The following is a 15,220-nucleotide window of genomic DNA, read 5'->3' on the forward strand; positions in this document are numbered from 1 at the left end:
AGTGCAAAATGATACAGAGTTCAACCCTTCTGGAGCCCACCACTGTGCCCTGACACACCTAGGGCTGAATAGCTTCTCCTATGAGAGCAGTGATGCTGTAGGATGCACCCCTGAAGTGACCTAATTTTCTAAACACAGCTTTACTAAGAATTTGTTAGATTTTAATCATAGATCTGAATGTGATGAAAACTTACGGAATCAACATACCAAGATTTGAATGAAAACCCTAAAAAAGCACCCAAATTTGCAGCTCTGCATCATTTACAACTGCTATCCCACATAGTTTCTATTTTGATTGGCCCAGATGAAAAGTTGTGCTAAATTTTAGAATCTTCTTCTCATTCTACTTTCAAGTCAATACATTTTTGAAGGCTATTTGCCTTTCCCATTTTCTCTGTGGTAGTTAAGGAGATTAAATTCTTTCTGTATTCACTAGATATCCCTTACACAATGGGACAGAAATATTGATATTTTTATATTGCACAGTGGGTCATATTTATGAATTGATGCCTGCTTCATCATAGCTGTAAATAATGAAATGTTTTGAATGTGTACAAAGGGCTTGAGCCTCTTCATCTGAATACCTTCAGCTTCCACTGATCTCCCTTCTGAGCTTCTCACAGGCTGATTTTGAAAAGGTAGAGCTTCCTTGGGATGAATGCTACCCATCAAAATGATTTATTAAAGTAAAAAAGTAGGACATCACAAAGAACTAATGCAAGGCTCAGAGCTCCTATTTTGGCTTGCAGAGCTTAGCTGAACTTCTCTTTCAGTTCATGCCAACATCCTGAAGAGTTTCTCTGGCATTTTTTACGGCTTCTGATATTACAGAGATCAATGACTAATACCTTCATGTGATCTAGAGATGACTGCTGCAGTAACTCCCTGCCCGCTACGACACCCCTGACACAAGCTGAGAGCCAGAGTTGTGCTGCCCTCATCCCATTTGAAATTTGGGGATACCCAAAACTCATCACAATGTTAGGAGGGCAGTAAGGATCACTGGACTTCCTCCCAGCCTGGGACTGGACATAAGAAGACAGGGCAATGGTAGTGGGAATGGACCTGCAGCTCCTCTGTGCAGATGAGTCAGAAGAGAAACACTGGTTTTCTGGTGTAGTATGAATTCACCTTTTCCCTTAGTCTTTCTTTGGTAGATTTATTGGAATGAAAACTGCAATACCTCAGCTTAATTTCACATTCTTTAAAAGTGCGATTCAGACACTTTGCCACAAATAAATATTAAATATATAAACATGCAAGTCACCATCCATGCTTATGTTCTCTCTCACTGTAACTTATGTAGATTGCTGTCTATGTGCATAGCTTTCATTACAAATAAAACATAAAAGCTAATGCACATCCTGAAGAGCTATTTTTCTTTATTGCAACACCATTACATGAAGCCTACTAACATAAACAAAGATTGGACTCGGCTGTTTTTGAACAAATAACCATTTATTGTCAAGGCTTTTCAGGAGCTTTCATTTTCCTTTTTGAAAAACATGATCCTATGCCAACCTAACAGATGTGTAACATTAAGTAATAAGCGAAATAATGGGACACCCTGCCACACTAGTTTATAGACAACTTTAGACTGTCACAGTTGTATAAGACTAAGCTAAGATAGAAACCCAGTTAAATAAAGCAGACATATTAAATCAAAACTCCACCAGTAGAATCCTTTGGGGCATAGCTGCTGCTTCTAAATGCTACAACTGGCCTTTCAAGTGGGAGAATGCAAAGGAATAACAGTCCAGGGGCATAGCCGCCCATGTGCTGGAACAGCATGCAGAAAAGCACAGCCAGAGAGCCTTTTCCCAATATGATGTACTGGCACATTTGCAAAGAGCACAGGACGGGGCTGTATCAGTCCTAAGTGAGCAGCAGTGCTTGCAGTGAGCAAATCAAAGGACAGTCTCCCACACCCCTGCTATGCAAACCTGCTTGTGTTCTGTCCACTACATGGCAGCAGGTGAAGCTCTGCTGCTTCTTGAATGTTAATTCCACCAGAAGTCTCCATTTTGAAGCTATCGTGAATCTCTTAAACTTAGCCTGAAGCAATCACACAACAACCTATCCATTAGACAATGAACAGAGATTATTCAGCTTCCTTGTACCACGACGAAAGAGCAGCTTCCTTCCTGCCAGTGATTGTAGTTGTGATTAACTGCGCAGTTCAAGGTGAAAGAAGAATGTGGTTCCAGGCATGTATGTCTTCCTTTAACCTCAGCAAGACACAGTGCCAGATATTTCAATTAGTATGTACTAAGGTCACAAAATCAATTTCTTATCGCCAAAACCCACACATACTGTAAATTTCAATTTCAAGTCATAATCTCTAAATTAAATCTGTGTACCTAAAAAATATACAGTACAACACTGCAGTCCTTCAGCCCCCTTCTCCTCCTGCAGCTGAGCGGCATTTTCACAAACATCACCTGGCTTTGTGCTCTACATTTAGAGCACAATGTTTGGTTAGATTCTAATCTTCTTGGGAAACGTCATTATCTCTTTCTTTGGCAAATAGAGGCCCAAAGTGTCAATTACCACCTTAAACTCTTTCATACACACAGGACTGAGTGGAGTTTGACATTCTGTCTGCCAACAGCTCTGTCGGCAATTTTTCACAGTCATACACAGAAAAATTGTGCACCAGCATATCATCCTAGATAAATTACACATTTCCAATGAGGTTATGGACAACTTCACCACGCTTGGCAAGTTTACTCTGGAACAGAAAACCAACCAAACAAAAAGAAAAAAAATCTGAAAGAGAACACTTTTATACTAACTCTATGATTTATTGAACAGAGGCAAAAGTGATTGAGACTGGTGGGACAGTGTGCATAAATCAATGCAGCTGCAATGAAGCTACATCGTGGTCTCAAGATACGTGTGATTCCTTATGATACTTTCCTTCTTGCATGTGTAACACTAACTTCACAGCCCCAAAAGCAGCTGTAGAATCTGATGGCTGTAGCAGGCTCTGCCATGTGCAGACCTAGGTACAGAAGATGTTTCAAGGAAGTGGAACTTATGGAAGCAAGCTCTTTGCAATACATGCCAGTCTTTCCTTAACAGAAGCCAATTTCAACTACACAACCACAGAATGGGTAAAACAAACAATTTTGAGATTCCTTTACATATTTTCATAGAAAAGACTGCTTCTACTATTGCACACCTACTCACACATGGATTTCTGTGTGCACATTTGTGTACATTTAATATACATGTATATTCTGGAAATATTTTTCATCCTTTTACTTCGCAAACCAGCAAGTGAGAGGAATGTATTGTTGCTGCTGGACCTTTTGGGACCACTTCAGATGCTAGAGATACAGGAAGTGAATCATATCTCTGGCAGACACAAAGTAAGCAGACTCTGAGATAATAAGTATAAAGCTCCTTAAACAAATTTTCTCATATCCTTTAAACATATAGCATATTGGTTGATTCTTAGGATCCTAAAGCAGGATGAAAAGAGTATTTCTCAAGAAAGGAAATTAGCATTATTTGGCAAGGGTTAAAACATATTTTGAATTAAGCAAATAAGAAACCATTCATGTGCAGCTGATGAACTTGAAAGTTTGGGTACATTTTTGAGAGAGACAACAAACTCTTTTCTACCACATCATCTACACACAATTTTAAAACTCCTTTTAGATGTAACCAGGAATAATTTGTAAGAGAGATTGGATATGATTAAAGATGTAATAAGAGGAAGTCTTGTTTATTCCTGGCCCATTCAAAAAATGTATTACTGTATTTTAGTCATGTTCAAAGTACCATTTCAAGAAAATATAAACAAAACACGTGGAAAAAAGGATAGAGATGCCTTCCCCCCTCCCTCTCCAAATTTTTCATGTTATGAGTCTATCATGTGCTTGGCCCAAGGCTTATTAAAATGACAGTCAATTTTACAAATTTTTACAGTAAGCTGTATCTCTGGCCCAGGTGAACTGTGCTTTCTGGCAGTAGGAAGGAGAACTAACCCTCTGAAGATTTCCCGTCTTATTCAAGTGAGAAAATGTGAGAGATTTTTTCATAGGAGTGACAAAACTAGATTTGGCACTTTGAGTGTATAAAATGTTTCAAGTCAAAATTTTATGGACTCAGTCACTTAGAGCGGTAAGATGATTGTAGTAAGGCAGCCACTACTGAGTCTTATTCAGCAGGATTGTATTGTTTCTTCGAACATCCTACACTGCTTTCCATCTGACTAATGTTCTCATGCATCACCAGGCACTGTTGTAACACACTCTCTCCTTTCAAATTCCCAATCTACTCTTAAAAGCTTCAACTAAAATATACTTTCTACAGTACCTAGTTAAATAAGCAATTTCAGTTACAGAAAATAAAGTCAACTCTACAAAAACTGCTTTGACTAACAATGTTAGCCAATGATGTGGCTGTTTTCAGGAACATAAACATAGCTCTGTCCTTTCTGTCTGGAAGGCAACTATGCAACAGCTGGTTAGTCTGCAGCAGTCTACATAGATCATAGCCATCAAATCCTTCTCAAATTCACAGAAAAGTGTACCATCTTGTACATGAAAAGGCAGAAGCCATACATAAAGCTGCAGGTCCCCAAATGGCCAGGAACCTGCTATGTTAACCTGTACATTAACACCCACGCTTTCCCAGGCAAGTAGGCTGTTATGAACCAGAATATCAAACTATACTGTCTAATTTATTTAATCTGGAAACCTCATCTGAGTAACACCACACAGCTCAGTGGTTAATATCTGCACCTCAAGAAAAGGTGAAAAACATTCAGCTACATTATGACTGATGAAGACACGGAAGGGAAGAAAACTCTGTCCCTTAGAGAAGAATCCTGAAGGCATGCAAGAAACAAGATGGTGATGTCTAACACTTCTTGGGATCACCAGAAAGTCAGACACCTATCTGGAGTAGAAATTCTGAATGCAAAGATGATTTCTATTCTTTCACACAGTCCATGCTCCATTTTTATAATGCTCCATCCAGAAAACATGTAAAATAATGAGTAGAACTTGGAGGCAAAGTAGCAGAGACTGAGAAACACAGGAGGAGTGGGGAAAAATAAAATGGGTAAGGAACAGTGAAAGATGAGCCCAGAGGCTATGAAGAACATTTAATTGGTGGTCTCCTCCTGCATAGCGTGTCCCAAGTTTTCCAAGCTGTCGCCCACTGTGTTGAGCCCTGTTATATGTGTTTGGCTAAGGCATATCTTTCTCCTGCTGTGATATGCTAGAGCAGCTGCAATTTGCCTTTTTATAGTTTGTGGTAACTGATAGCAATGAAATGAATTTAGGAAGTGTGTGGATTGGATCTTCTGTATCAGTGATTTCAGACTATTTGGTAAACACAGAAGTGGCATCCAGTGATGTATGCCTGCTGGTAACACACACATACACAAAATATCTCTTCTGGTGAACCAGCATTTGGTTTAGATAACTTTCTATTTAGGAATAATTAAATGACTATATATATTGATTTTACAGAATCTTGTTCATTTGAAGCATAAAAAATCTCTCAAAACTGTACACTGTGTGCTGCAGAATGGCAGTGGTGACACCGGTGAATCAAAACAAAATCAGTGACGGTGAAAAAAGTTGATGTTGGGACACAGCAACGTCACCTTAGAGCAAGGAGCTCATGTCTCAGGAAAATTTCTTACATCTGGCAAAAAATAGAGAGTTCATTGTATGTCCCTCAGTAAAACAAGAAAATATGCTTGTGTTCAGATATTGAGTAGACTTTCAATTTGATTTGGCTGAGTTTACACGAATTGCCCCATGTTCTAACAGGGATTCTGTATTTTCCTATAAAATACCACTTTGCACTGATGTATTTTTTGCCTTTGGAAAATGATAAATCCTGCTACAGTGCACTTCAAAAAGTCAGTCAGCGCCTTGCTTCCTTACAAAGTTTCCCTGATAGCTCACTATTTCTGGAAGAGCTGTAACTATTTTACAAGTAAGACTGATTAATATTGCAGTATAATTTGCAAGTGACATTTTCAAGGGAATATTGTGTGGAGATATCTGGGAGGGATATTGTGTTCAGACTTTTCCTCCTTGCCTACCTATCCTCCTGGAACAAACAGCACTGCTTCATTTTCCTTCCGTATTTTACAAAGTTAAAGTAAACACTGTGATCACACTGTTTACTTTAATTTCCTGCAGTGTGCCAGCAAAGCAGCAAATTGGCAGTCAGCAATCAAGAAGCAGCCAGTATTGAAACAGCAGAGCTGCTTAGGAAAGCATCAGTGATGCCAACTAATTTTCCCCTCTGTTTTAAAAATAAAATATTGGCATCTATGAAGTTTTACTTCCACCTCTATCTTCTCTAAAGGATCTGAAATTCTGTATGTTTTCTTCAATTTTCATTTGGAAAAAAACTGAGATTATGAGCAACACCTAATTTATATGGCTGACCCTTTTAATATAAATAAGTGGATTTACAAAAGTGGCAAACATACCCTATTTATCTGTACAAAGTCCATGACATTTTTGCTCAGGAAGAAGATAACTTGATTATAAATCAGTCTTATCTGGATATATTTTTATTTTTTGCCAAGAGCTCTAGCTGTGCTACATCAATTAGATGTATGATAATATGAAGCTAAAGCCTCATGCATCACATTCAGAATACACATCTGCCCAAAAATGGAGCCCTAAAGGCAAATAGTTTTATTTTCAGGAGTCATTCTCTCTCATCTTACAGTATGTAAAGCAAGGAACATAAATACAAAAGAAGAAGTAAGAGGAATGAGATAGTATGTTGTACTTCAGAGGTGTAAAGCTTGACAAGGTGACTCATTTACGGCCTTCTGGAAGATACTGTACAAAAGGAATTTATTGCCATGTAAGTTATAATGCCAATACATAAAAGAGGCTAGATCCTACAATCAGTTTATTCTGACTGTGTGCATTCCTGCCCATATTCTTATTGAAAACAATGAGATTGTGAAGAGGATTAGCTTTTTGTTAGACTGGCCAAAGTCTGCCTTCAGAAAGCCCAAAACATGACCTAATTTAAAGTGGTTGAAACCTTGTGGGAAAGATTGTAAGAGGATAATTATTTTAAAAGCCATGACTTTGACACCAGGAAATTAAATTCATATCTATATGTCTTTATCTATACACAGCAAATCCAATAATCTTGAGCTCTCTGCATTCAGTTAGCCAGCTGGCAAAAGGAGTAAAGTAAAAACTAACAAACCCTATTCCTAAGGTATGCTGACATCAGTGATTCATGATTCATCAATAGTGGTGCTAGGAAAGAAATGTAACAAGGCACTATTGCCTTTTGCAGAACAATAAACTCAAGGGAAAATGTCTAAGTGTATCACGTTGAAAAGACAGAGCTAGCAAAAAAATAACTTTTACAAGTATGTAAGAGGTGTTACAAGCAAGTGAAAGTAGAGAAAGAAATGCAAACCTCTTAAAAACAGTGAGAATTAATCTATAAATGAAAAGGAATGGTTTTCAAGATATAGAGGCTTAAGAGGACTAACCTGAAAACTAGAGATTTTGTTCAACATTTTCACAAGGTGAAAAATTTTCCATTGCTTATTCCAGAATAAATCCTCAAAACAATCACTATTCTAGTTTAATTGTCTATCAAGATGAGCACAATAAAGAAGCTGATTTTACCCTATGCAAAAGTACTAATGTTGTTGACAGTAATTACAACTCTCACAACATATCTAAATAACTAAAAGTGCAAATATGTAAACACAGCCTACCATACATACTCTTTAGAAAATATCTTTATTAGCAGATAATGGATGATATCCTTTGAAGGTGACGGGACAATCGTTGTAAAAGCCCAAGATTATTAACTGAAGAAAATGGGTAGCTATCTCTAGAACAGTAGATACACCTGCTGCTTTTGCCATACAGAACAGCAAGATCTAATACATCATTAAATGACTGAGGCTTTGATTTAAGTTATCACAGCTTTAAACTATTTATGATAGTGTTTAGCCAATGTTTCTAATCATTTTTACAGCCTACTCAGGTTACTTGTTTATACTATTAGAGGACTACTGCACAATATCAATAATGCATCATGCAACACGCTGCCCTAGAGAAACATTGTACCTTTTTCAGGGGCAACAAGAACATAGTTCTGCTACAAGCTTTGCTGCTTAGCTGGAGGATAGGTGACTATAGTGGTTGTTGAGGTGTTTTACCAGAGAAAATTTTTGTCTCCTGACATGCAGCATTCTTCAAACCATTGCCACTGTAATAGAAAGCACTATAAATACATATAGAAGCTGGTTTGACTGGATTGACATAGGAAATTTTATTTTAAAGACTGGGCTTCCAAAACACTTAGTATAATTATTAACAAACAATTAATAGCTTCACGAGATTTGTGAGCATTTCAAGAAGAATGTACATTTCACTGTACTGAATTTTCTTTAAATGATCAATAAATGTTTTTCTGAATTTTGAATATAGTTTTTCCTAAAAAAATACATACCAAATAGGAGGTAAGGACAACATACTGTGTGAGACAAAGGAACATGGAAGGCAAGATAAACCCATCCTCACACAAATGGACTTAGTAACACCATAAAGGGTATGTATATAATGAGTAGATTTAAGAATGTCAGTAATGTCAGTGAAGAACAACAGGCATCCTTACTGTAAATTTAATCGATGATTCATAATCACAACTTTCTAGAAAAGTACAGACAATGACCAAGAAGTAAATGCTGGTTTGATTTGTTCCAGGTAGTACTGCTAAAAATTGACTTGGTTTTCTTTCTCTGCATTATTCACAAATGTAGGCCTTTGACTCTGCAAACATAATGTGCACTTAACTTTCAAATCAACCAGCTCACTCATGGCAGTAAAAATGAATTAGTGCAAATACAATACTAGTGTGGTGAAGGCCATTTCTTCTTCTTTTCCTTTGACCAGCTGAATAGACAAATAATGATTGACCTATATTTAGGGCAAGGTTGACATTAAAATCAAGAAATATGTTTAGTCACTGCATGACACATGATGCAAAGAAGAGGCTGAGAGAGTAGTGTTTGTTCAGGCTTAAGAAGAGAAGGCAAAAGGGGAAATCATTTCTGTCTACAGCTAGCTAATGGAAGATCACAGGGGTCTGTGGAGGAGATGAAGCTAAACTAGAAATTTACAGCAATAAACACACATGAGACCGAAGTTACAAACTTCAAGAGAAACTGCAACTAGATATCAGAAAAAAAAATCAAAATTATGATGAACAGTCAGTGGGATAGAGGCCCAAAGAGCTGTGCAATCTTCAACCTTGAAGATCCTCAAAACTCGTTTGGACAAGACCCTGAGCAACTCTAAGTTTGATCTGCTCCAAGTGAGGAGATGGTAGGATAACCTCCAGAGTTCTCTTCCTAAATGATTTATTCCACAATTTTAATGATTCCTTATTATTTAGTATTTTAGCCAGCTATAGTTCTGTCTAAGCATTCCCAGCTTATAACAGAGTAGGCAGGTTTGTTAGGAAAACATATCTTTGCATTCTAAATTTCTGTAAAAGAAGCACATTTTCAAGTACACCACAGCATATGATCTCTAAAAATCCAAACTAAATGTAGTCTGCTTACTTAAAGTCATATCAAACCAAAGTGCGTCTGTTATTGCTAAATTTCTGAAGACGCGTAAACCACAAAACCTGACCAAATGAGTAATATTCATAACTACTTCTGAGGACAGTGAAAACTTAGAACATTCATATACATTTCAGCCTGCCTGCAGCTGGGTATAGCTATATCTAACAGTGGAAATAAATACAAGAGCTATTCATAGTGGAGGACTACACAAAAGTGAAGGCAGGTAAGATATCCTTTTCTTTGGATGGAAGACAGAGGCATCCAGAGGGAGACCTCTCTATAGGATTTCTGGCATATTTCCCTTGCAAGCAGCTGCAGTGGAAAAAATAACGTTTGCCTCACATGTGGGCATTTGTCTGTGGTGCATACATCTTTTCAGTCTTCCAGAGTAGCCCAGGAGCTGTATTTTGTGATCGTGATCAGCTGCTGAGGAGAGTAGCCTAGCACTAGGTGTGTGTGGATGAGGTGTGAGGGCTGCAAAATAGCAGTCATGCCAACTCCAAGCTTCAGAAGTCCAGAGTCACAAGGGAAATTGCTGAAGCTGAATCAGGGGAGACACATCAACATCTCTCATGGAAAAGGAAGTTGGAAAACAGGTCATACTCAACTGGGATGCATAGTATGTTATGTTAAATTACTAGGCTAAGTTGTAGAATTTCTCAGAGACTGATGAAGGTTTTTACTTTGAAAACATGTTAGTGTAAGCTGTTGTGATATAAAGTTTAATCCTTGAGCTAATGGGTTCTTGAGTAAGGTTTTTGAGCAAGTATTTATCAGAAATGTATATAGGTAAAATCTGTTTACCGTAGCAGAATGTTATGCCATTTCCTGTATATCCTTGGGAGCAGTAGCAGCCTGTTGTTCCACCCTGAACTTCACACCTGGCATCTTTGTGGCATGTCATGTTGCAGCTTGCAGAAGTGCAGCCATAGTCCAGTAGACTGGAAATAAAAACTGGAAAAAAGGAAAATCAAGATTATTTCTTAATCTAAAAAAAAAAACAAACCAAAAAAACACAAACCCAAAAAGCCCCACCAAAATTTAAAACCAGATCTGGGCAAAGCTTTCCACAAAATTGGTGTATTCTAGTAAACTTTACATAATTCTAGGCTCAGCTATATTGCAGGATGGGGCAAGGGCCACCAACTAGAGAGACTTCTTCAGTAAAAGTACCCAAGAGCTAACAGCAGACACTACAGCTTAAGAACTTGTGTATATCCTCAACAGGTATAGAACTGGTAAACAATGAGAAGTTACTCAGTGATCTGGGGAAAACATCTGAAAGACTTTCAAAGCTCTCTGGTACTTCCCAGTAAAGCACAGACACTTATTTGCAATCTGAATAACGTACTGAGTGTAATCCAAACTGCCCTACACGTATCAAGTAAAAAATACCACAGAGGGTTCCCCTGATAAGAATTTTTCATTTCATAAGCACTTTTATAGTCATGTAGCTAACACAAATGAGAGATTAAAATGACATGTCACAGTATTTACAGCATCACAGTATTAGGATTTAAACAAGTTATTGAAAGTTCTCATAAAATACTGTTTCCATATTATGAAATAATTGTCTTTTTTTTCCCCTCCACTGGATGATCAAGTATAACTATTTTCCCATTTTATGAATGCATATGCTTGTCAATACAAATTAAAAAATATCTGTCCCTTTGAGAAAACTAACAGCTCATATACATATCCTGCAATAATAGGTTAGAAAGGGGGCAGTTAACTCAGAAGGGAAAGCAAGTTTTTCACTTTGTACTTTATAAATTGTTAGCAGGACATAATGAACATTGCAGCCCACAAAGACCCTTTGGAGTGCTTTCTATCTCTGTAGTTCTGCTTTTCCCTACCCAAATATTCTGGATATTTGCTAGCCTAGTGCTACAATGACAGGTTTAATTGCTTCAGGAAATCTCAGTGAGGCATTGTTTTCTTGGGTGAAGAAATTTTATGAAAAATTGAAAAGACTAAAAATTACACACATTATTTAACAATTATATATAATTCAAATCAATTTAGTTATCACTAAGATTCATCTTTTACCAATGTTTTTGAGAGAGGAGACTGTTTTCCAGAGATTAAACCAGAAACCTGTGGGATTCTGTGGTCATTTCACTGTTCATAACAGGTGAAATCTAAAAAAACCTCCCAAGCAGACAGAGAGAAAGGAAAATACCCAATCAACAAACCCATGGAAACACACAAAATTTCTGGTTTTTGCAGAACAAAGCCCACAATGAGATAAATTGGCAGTTGTGGGATTTGGTTTTGGGATAATCCTAACCATGCAATTACCGAATCTAGTTGCAGAACTGATTAAAACTACCAGGACTTTCAGTCTCATGTATTCAGCAGCTTTCCACTATTTCCAATGCGCTCATTTCTTCTTGCTAGACTCCACTCCCTTCCCACCTGCCCCTCGCTCGCTGGGGAAGGAGGTTTCACCTACCTAGGAATGGAAGCAGTTTCATTGGTGATGCTGTTGCTGTGCAGTGCCTGGTGCAGAGTCCCTGTGACACAGAAAAAAAACCTCCCTGCCTTAAAACATATCACAATGTGCAAAATATGCACACATGCCTATCAGGAAAGCGACATCCTGCTGCAGGCGCAGCCCTGACACAGCTCTTTGTCCCAGGCTTCACGTTTCCAAAAGCTTCTGATACTCACAGGCAGGACAAAAAGGGGCAGGAAGGGCTGAGGACCTGTTCTTCTGGCAAGTAGGGAATAAATAAGGAGGGAATAAATGAGAAAGGAATCAATAAGTAAGTAAAAGAGAAGCAGAAGCCTGGATGTTGCAGAAGATAGTAAAGAGGATTCAGATGTGAGTGGGTAGGAGCAGCATGGGTTAAAGGAGCTCCTTGGGAGAGTGCCCAAGACAAAGAGAGGATGAAGATGGACAGAATAAGCAGCAGCTTGCTGGCAGAGTAAAGAAGCAGCAGAAGAATGGTGAAGTAGATTAGGGAGGGTGAGGAAGAGGTGGAGGAGATTAGTAACTAGCTCAGGGTTTATGAGCTCAGAGGTAATGGTCTACATGTCTCCTTCCACCTTTTCCTGGTGAGCTGAGCATATATGAGCCCCAAGATTCAGTTTTTTGAGAAAATATTGGCTGACTGCAATTGCTCTTCCTACTGCTTGCTTTGCTTTTGAGACAAATCCTTACTGCAGCCAAGTAATGTTACTTTAAGGATAATGACCTGTGAGGAGGTACAGGAAATCCACTGAACTCTGCTTTGTGAAGAAAACAAAGACGTATAGGCAGGGAGGAAAAAAGGCAGGAAGACAATTGTATGGCTGGGAATATCTGGAGCTGAAGGAGCCAAAATTTCTATGAGTTTGTGAGACTGAAGCAGGGTGTTTTGTAATAGGATGTATTGAATATGGTCAATTTGGCATGTCTTTGTGTTAAACGTGAGAGCAGTTCTATCCTCATAACAGCATCCTAACTGATGAGACTTCAGCTCGTACTTATATTATGCAAAGACATGGTAATATTTTCTTTATTTTTGTTACAGATGATGTGCATACAGCCATTTCCCAGCTTCCTGGAGATGATGACTCATATTGAAGCACAGTAAAACTGAAGCATTGATATATGGACTGTCTTTATAGATGGAAGTAGAGGGACATGCACAAACAGCCATGGTGCTGGAAAAGGGGAGAACCTCTCTAAATAAAAAGAACAAAAGGCTGTAAAACATCATTGTGACAAAATATGTCTGACTAGAAAGTTTTGAGGTTAGGTCTTTGGTAGGGAACTGATGTGAAGGCATTAGCCTGCTCTTATGAATTATCCGTGGATATGACAACATTTTTTCTAAACTTATTAGGAACTATTTGCTTACCCTCACTTTCCAATTTCACGGTTGTTCCTGGCTCAAGTTCAACAGATTAAACTCTACTCAGGCCAGGGAGGTGTGAGGCATGTAGAAATAGCACGTAAGTGTCTGATTGGCACAAAGTACTTCTGTAGCACCTTGGCAAAGAGAAAGGAAGCTTCAGTCACCGGATGTTAATTTTTGATGAAACACAGAATAATGAACAAAGGGTCCAGGTGTAGGAAGACTGTTTTTCTCCTGTTTGATTTTGTGAGGGGGGAGGACTTAAAGGCAAAAAGAGGAAGGGACTAGGAATTAGTTTGTTTTGTTAAGTTTTCCCATAATCTAATGCACAGAGACACAGAGGAACAGAAAGTCAGATGAACTGAGGGGAGTTTTGATCTGCACGTCCTGTCATTTGTGCTGACATGCACCATGTTGTAAGCTTTGCTTGTCTGAACTACCTTACAGATCCTGCTGTTAAATTTCAGTGGACTAATAAAGGCTGTGTTTGGAAAGTCTATGATATGGAAATTATATCTTATTGCCCCGTGTCCTTTTACTCTTCCAAATCAAGCTAAGAGATGATTAAGAGTAAGCAAGTAGAAAGAGTAAGAAGTTATAATCTAAAATTCAGGTCTTAAGTTTGAAAAGTCAGAGATGTAAATTTCAATTTCGTCTAGATAACCAGCCTTCTGCAAAGGGTGTTTGGATAGACAGATTGGAAAGCAATTTCATGAGTCATAGTTATAGTAAATTTATAGCAAAAACTTTATTTCCTTTTCTAACTCAAGGACTCAAGAGAAATTGTAAATGACACAGAAAAAATCCATCAATATAAGACAAATGTGTCCTTTCCTTTTTGCTATAAAAACATGTGGTAACTTGCGTTTTAGTAATCAACAGTTCAAACTTATCAAGGGGACTACGCCAATCACAGCAGGATACTTTCCATCTGGAATAGTGTGGCTGAACTACTTGCTGCACTCACGGGTGTAGCGGACAACATCAAAGGCAGTGCATAGGTCTAATTGGCAAATGGTATACATTGTGATTGGCAATGGGTGAGGAGAGAGTACATAAAGAAGAAAGATGTGAAAGAGCAGAGCAAGGACAGAAGAAAGAAGGTTAGGTCAAGAGGAACTCTGGGTGATAAAAGAAGCTTCGATCAGATTTAGAAGGCAATAGGGAGACAGTGAAGAAGAAGGATTTAGGAGTATCTTAATGAGATCTCAATACTAGGAGCAGTGGATTACTTTTGCATTAGACTACTTTAAAAACTGGCTAATGTGAGTGTCATTTAGAGGCTGAAGACAGCAAGGTCACAGTAGGTATGGATGTGGGAAAGGATGGACCTGACAAAGATTTTATGGGAAGAATGAAGATGAAAAGAGAGAGGAAGAGGAAACACATTTTGGAGATTAAACCAGGAGGATTTACTGATAACATCTATTGGCATATAGGGATAAGGAGTTGAACAAGTGGAGATGAGCAGGTGAACACAAGAGAAAGCAGACACTTTCAAATTTGTACTGTCAAAATTTTCAAAATATGCTGAGAAAAAAATATCAAGGTGTCATAAAACTAAAGTATTGTTGAGTCCCTGTTGTTATAGGCAGGGAAAAGGGATATGCACAAATATGCATATTCCTTGAAGACTGGAAAATATGTCTGGGATATCGATACTGCAGAATCCATCCCTGCTTGACTCAAAATAAAGAAGCACAAAAAATAAATGGCTTGTGGAAACACTCCAAAAGTCAGCCTTTCCATTTGCACATGGGAAGCAAAACCCCAA

At 38.1% G+C, this 15,220-nt stretch overlaps 1 protein-coding gene across 9 annotated transcripts in view; it reads right to left on the reverse strand.

Moving 5' to 3' along the window:
- Positions 1-15,220, reverse strand: part of ADGRL4 (adhesion G protein-coupled receptor L4) — a 264,165-nt gene that overhangs the window by 63,639 nt on the left and 185,306 nt on the right. For 5 of the 9 annotated variants that reach the window (XM_062004023.1, XM_062004022.1, XM_062004025.1 and 2 more), the window contains one exon: positions 10,406-10,555. In XM_062004023.1, coding sequence (XP_061860007.1) covers positions 10,406-10,555 — 150 coding nt within the window. The other 4 variants (XM_062004030.1, XM_062004027.1, XM_062004031.1 and 1 more) reach the window with 4 other exon arrangements.

This window comes from Colius striatus, chromosome 10 (genome assembly GCF_028858725.1).
Source record: "Colius striatus isolate bColStr4 chromosome 10, bColStr4.1.hap1, whole genome shotgun sequence".
Lineage (NCBI taxonomy): Eukaryota > Metazoa > Chordata > Aves > Coliiformes > Coliidae > Colius > Colius striatus.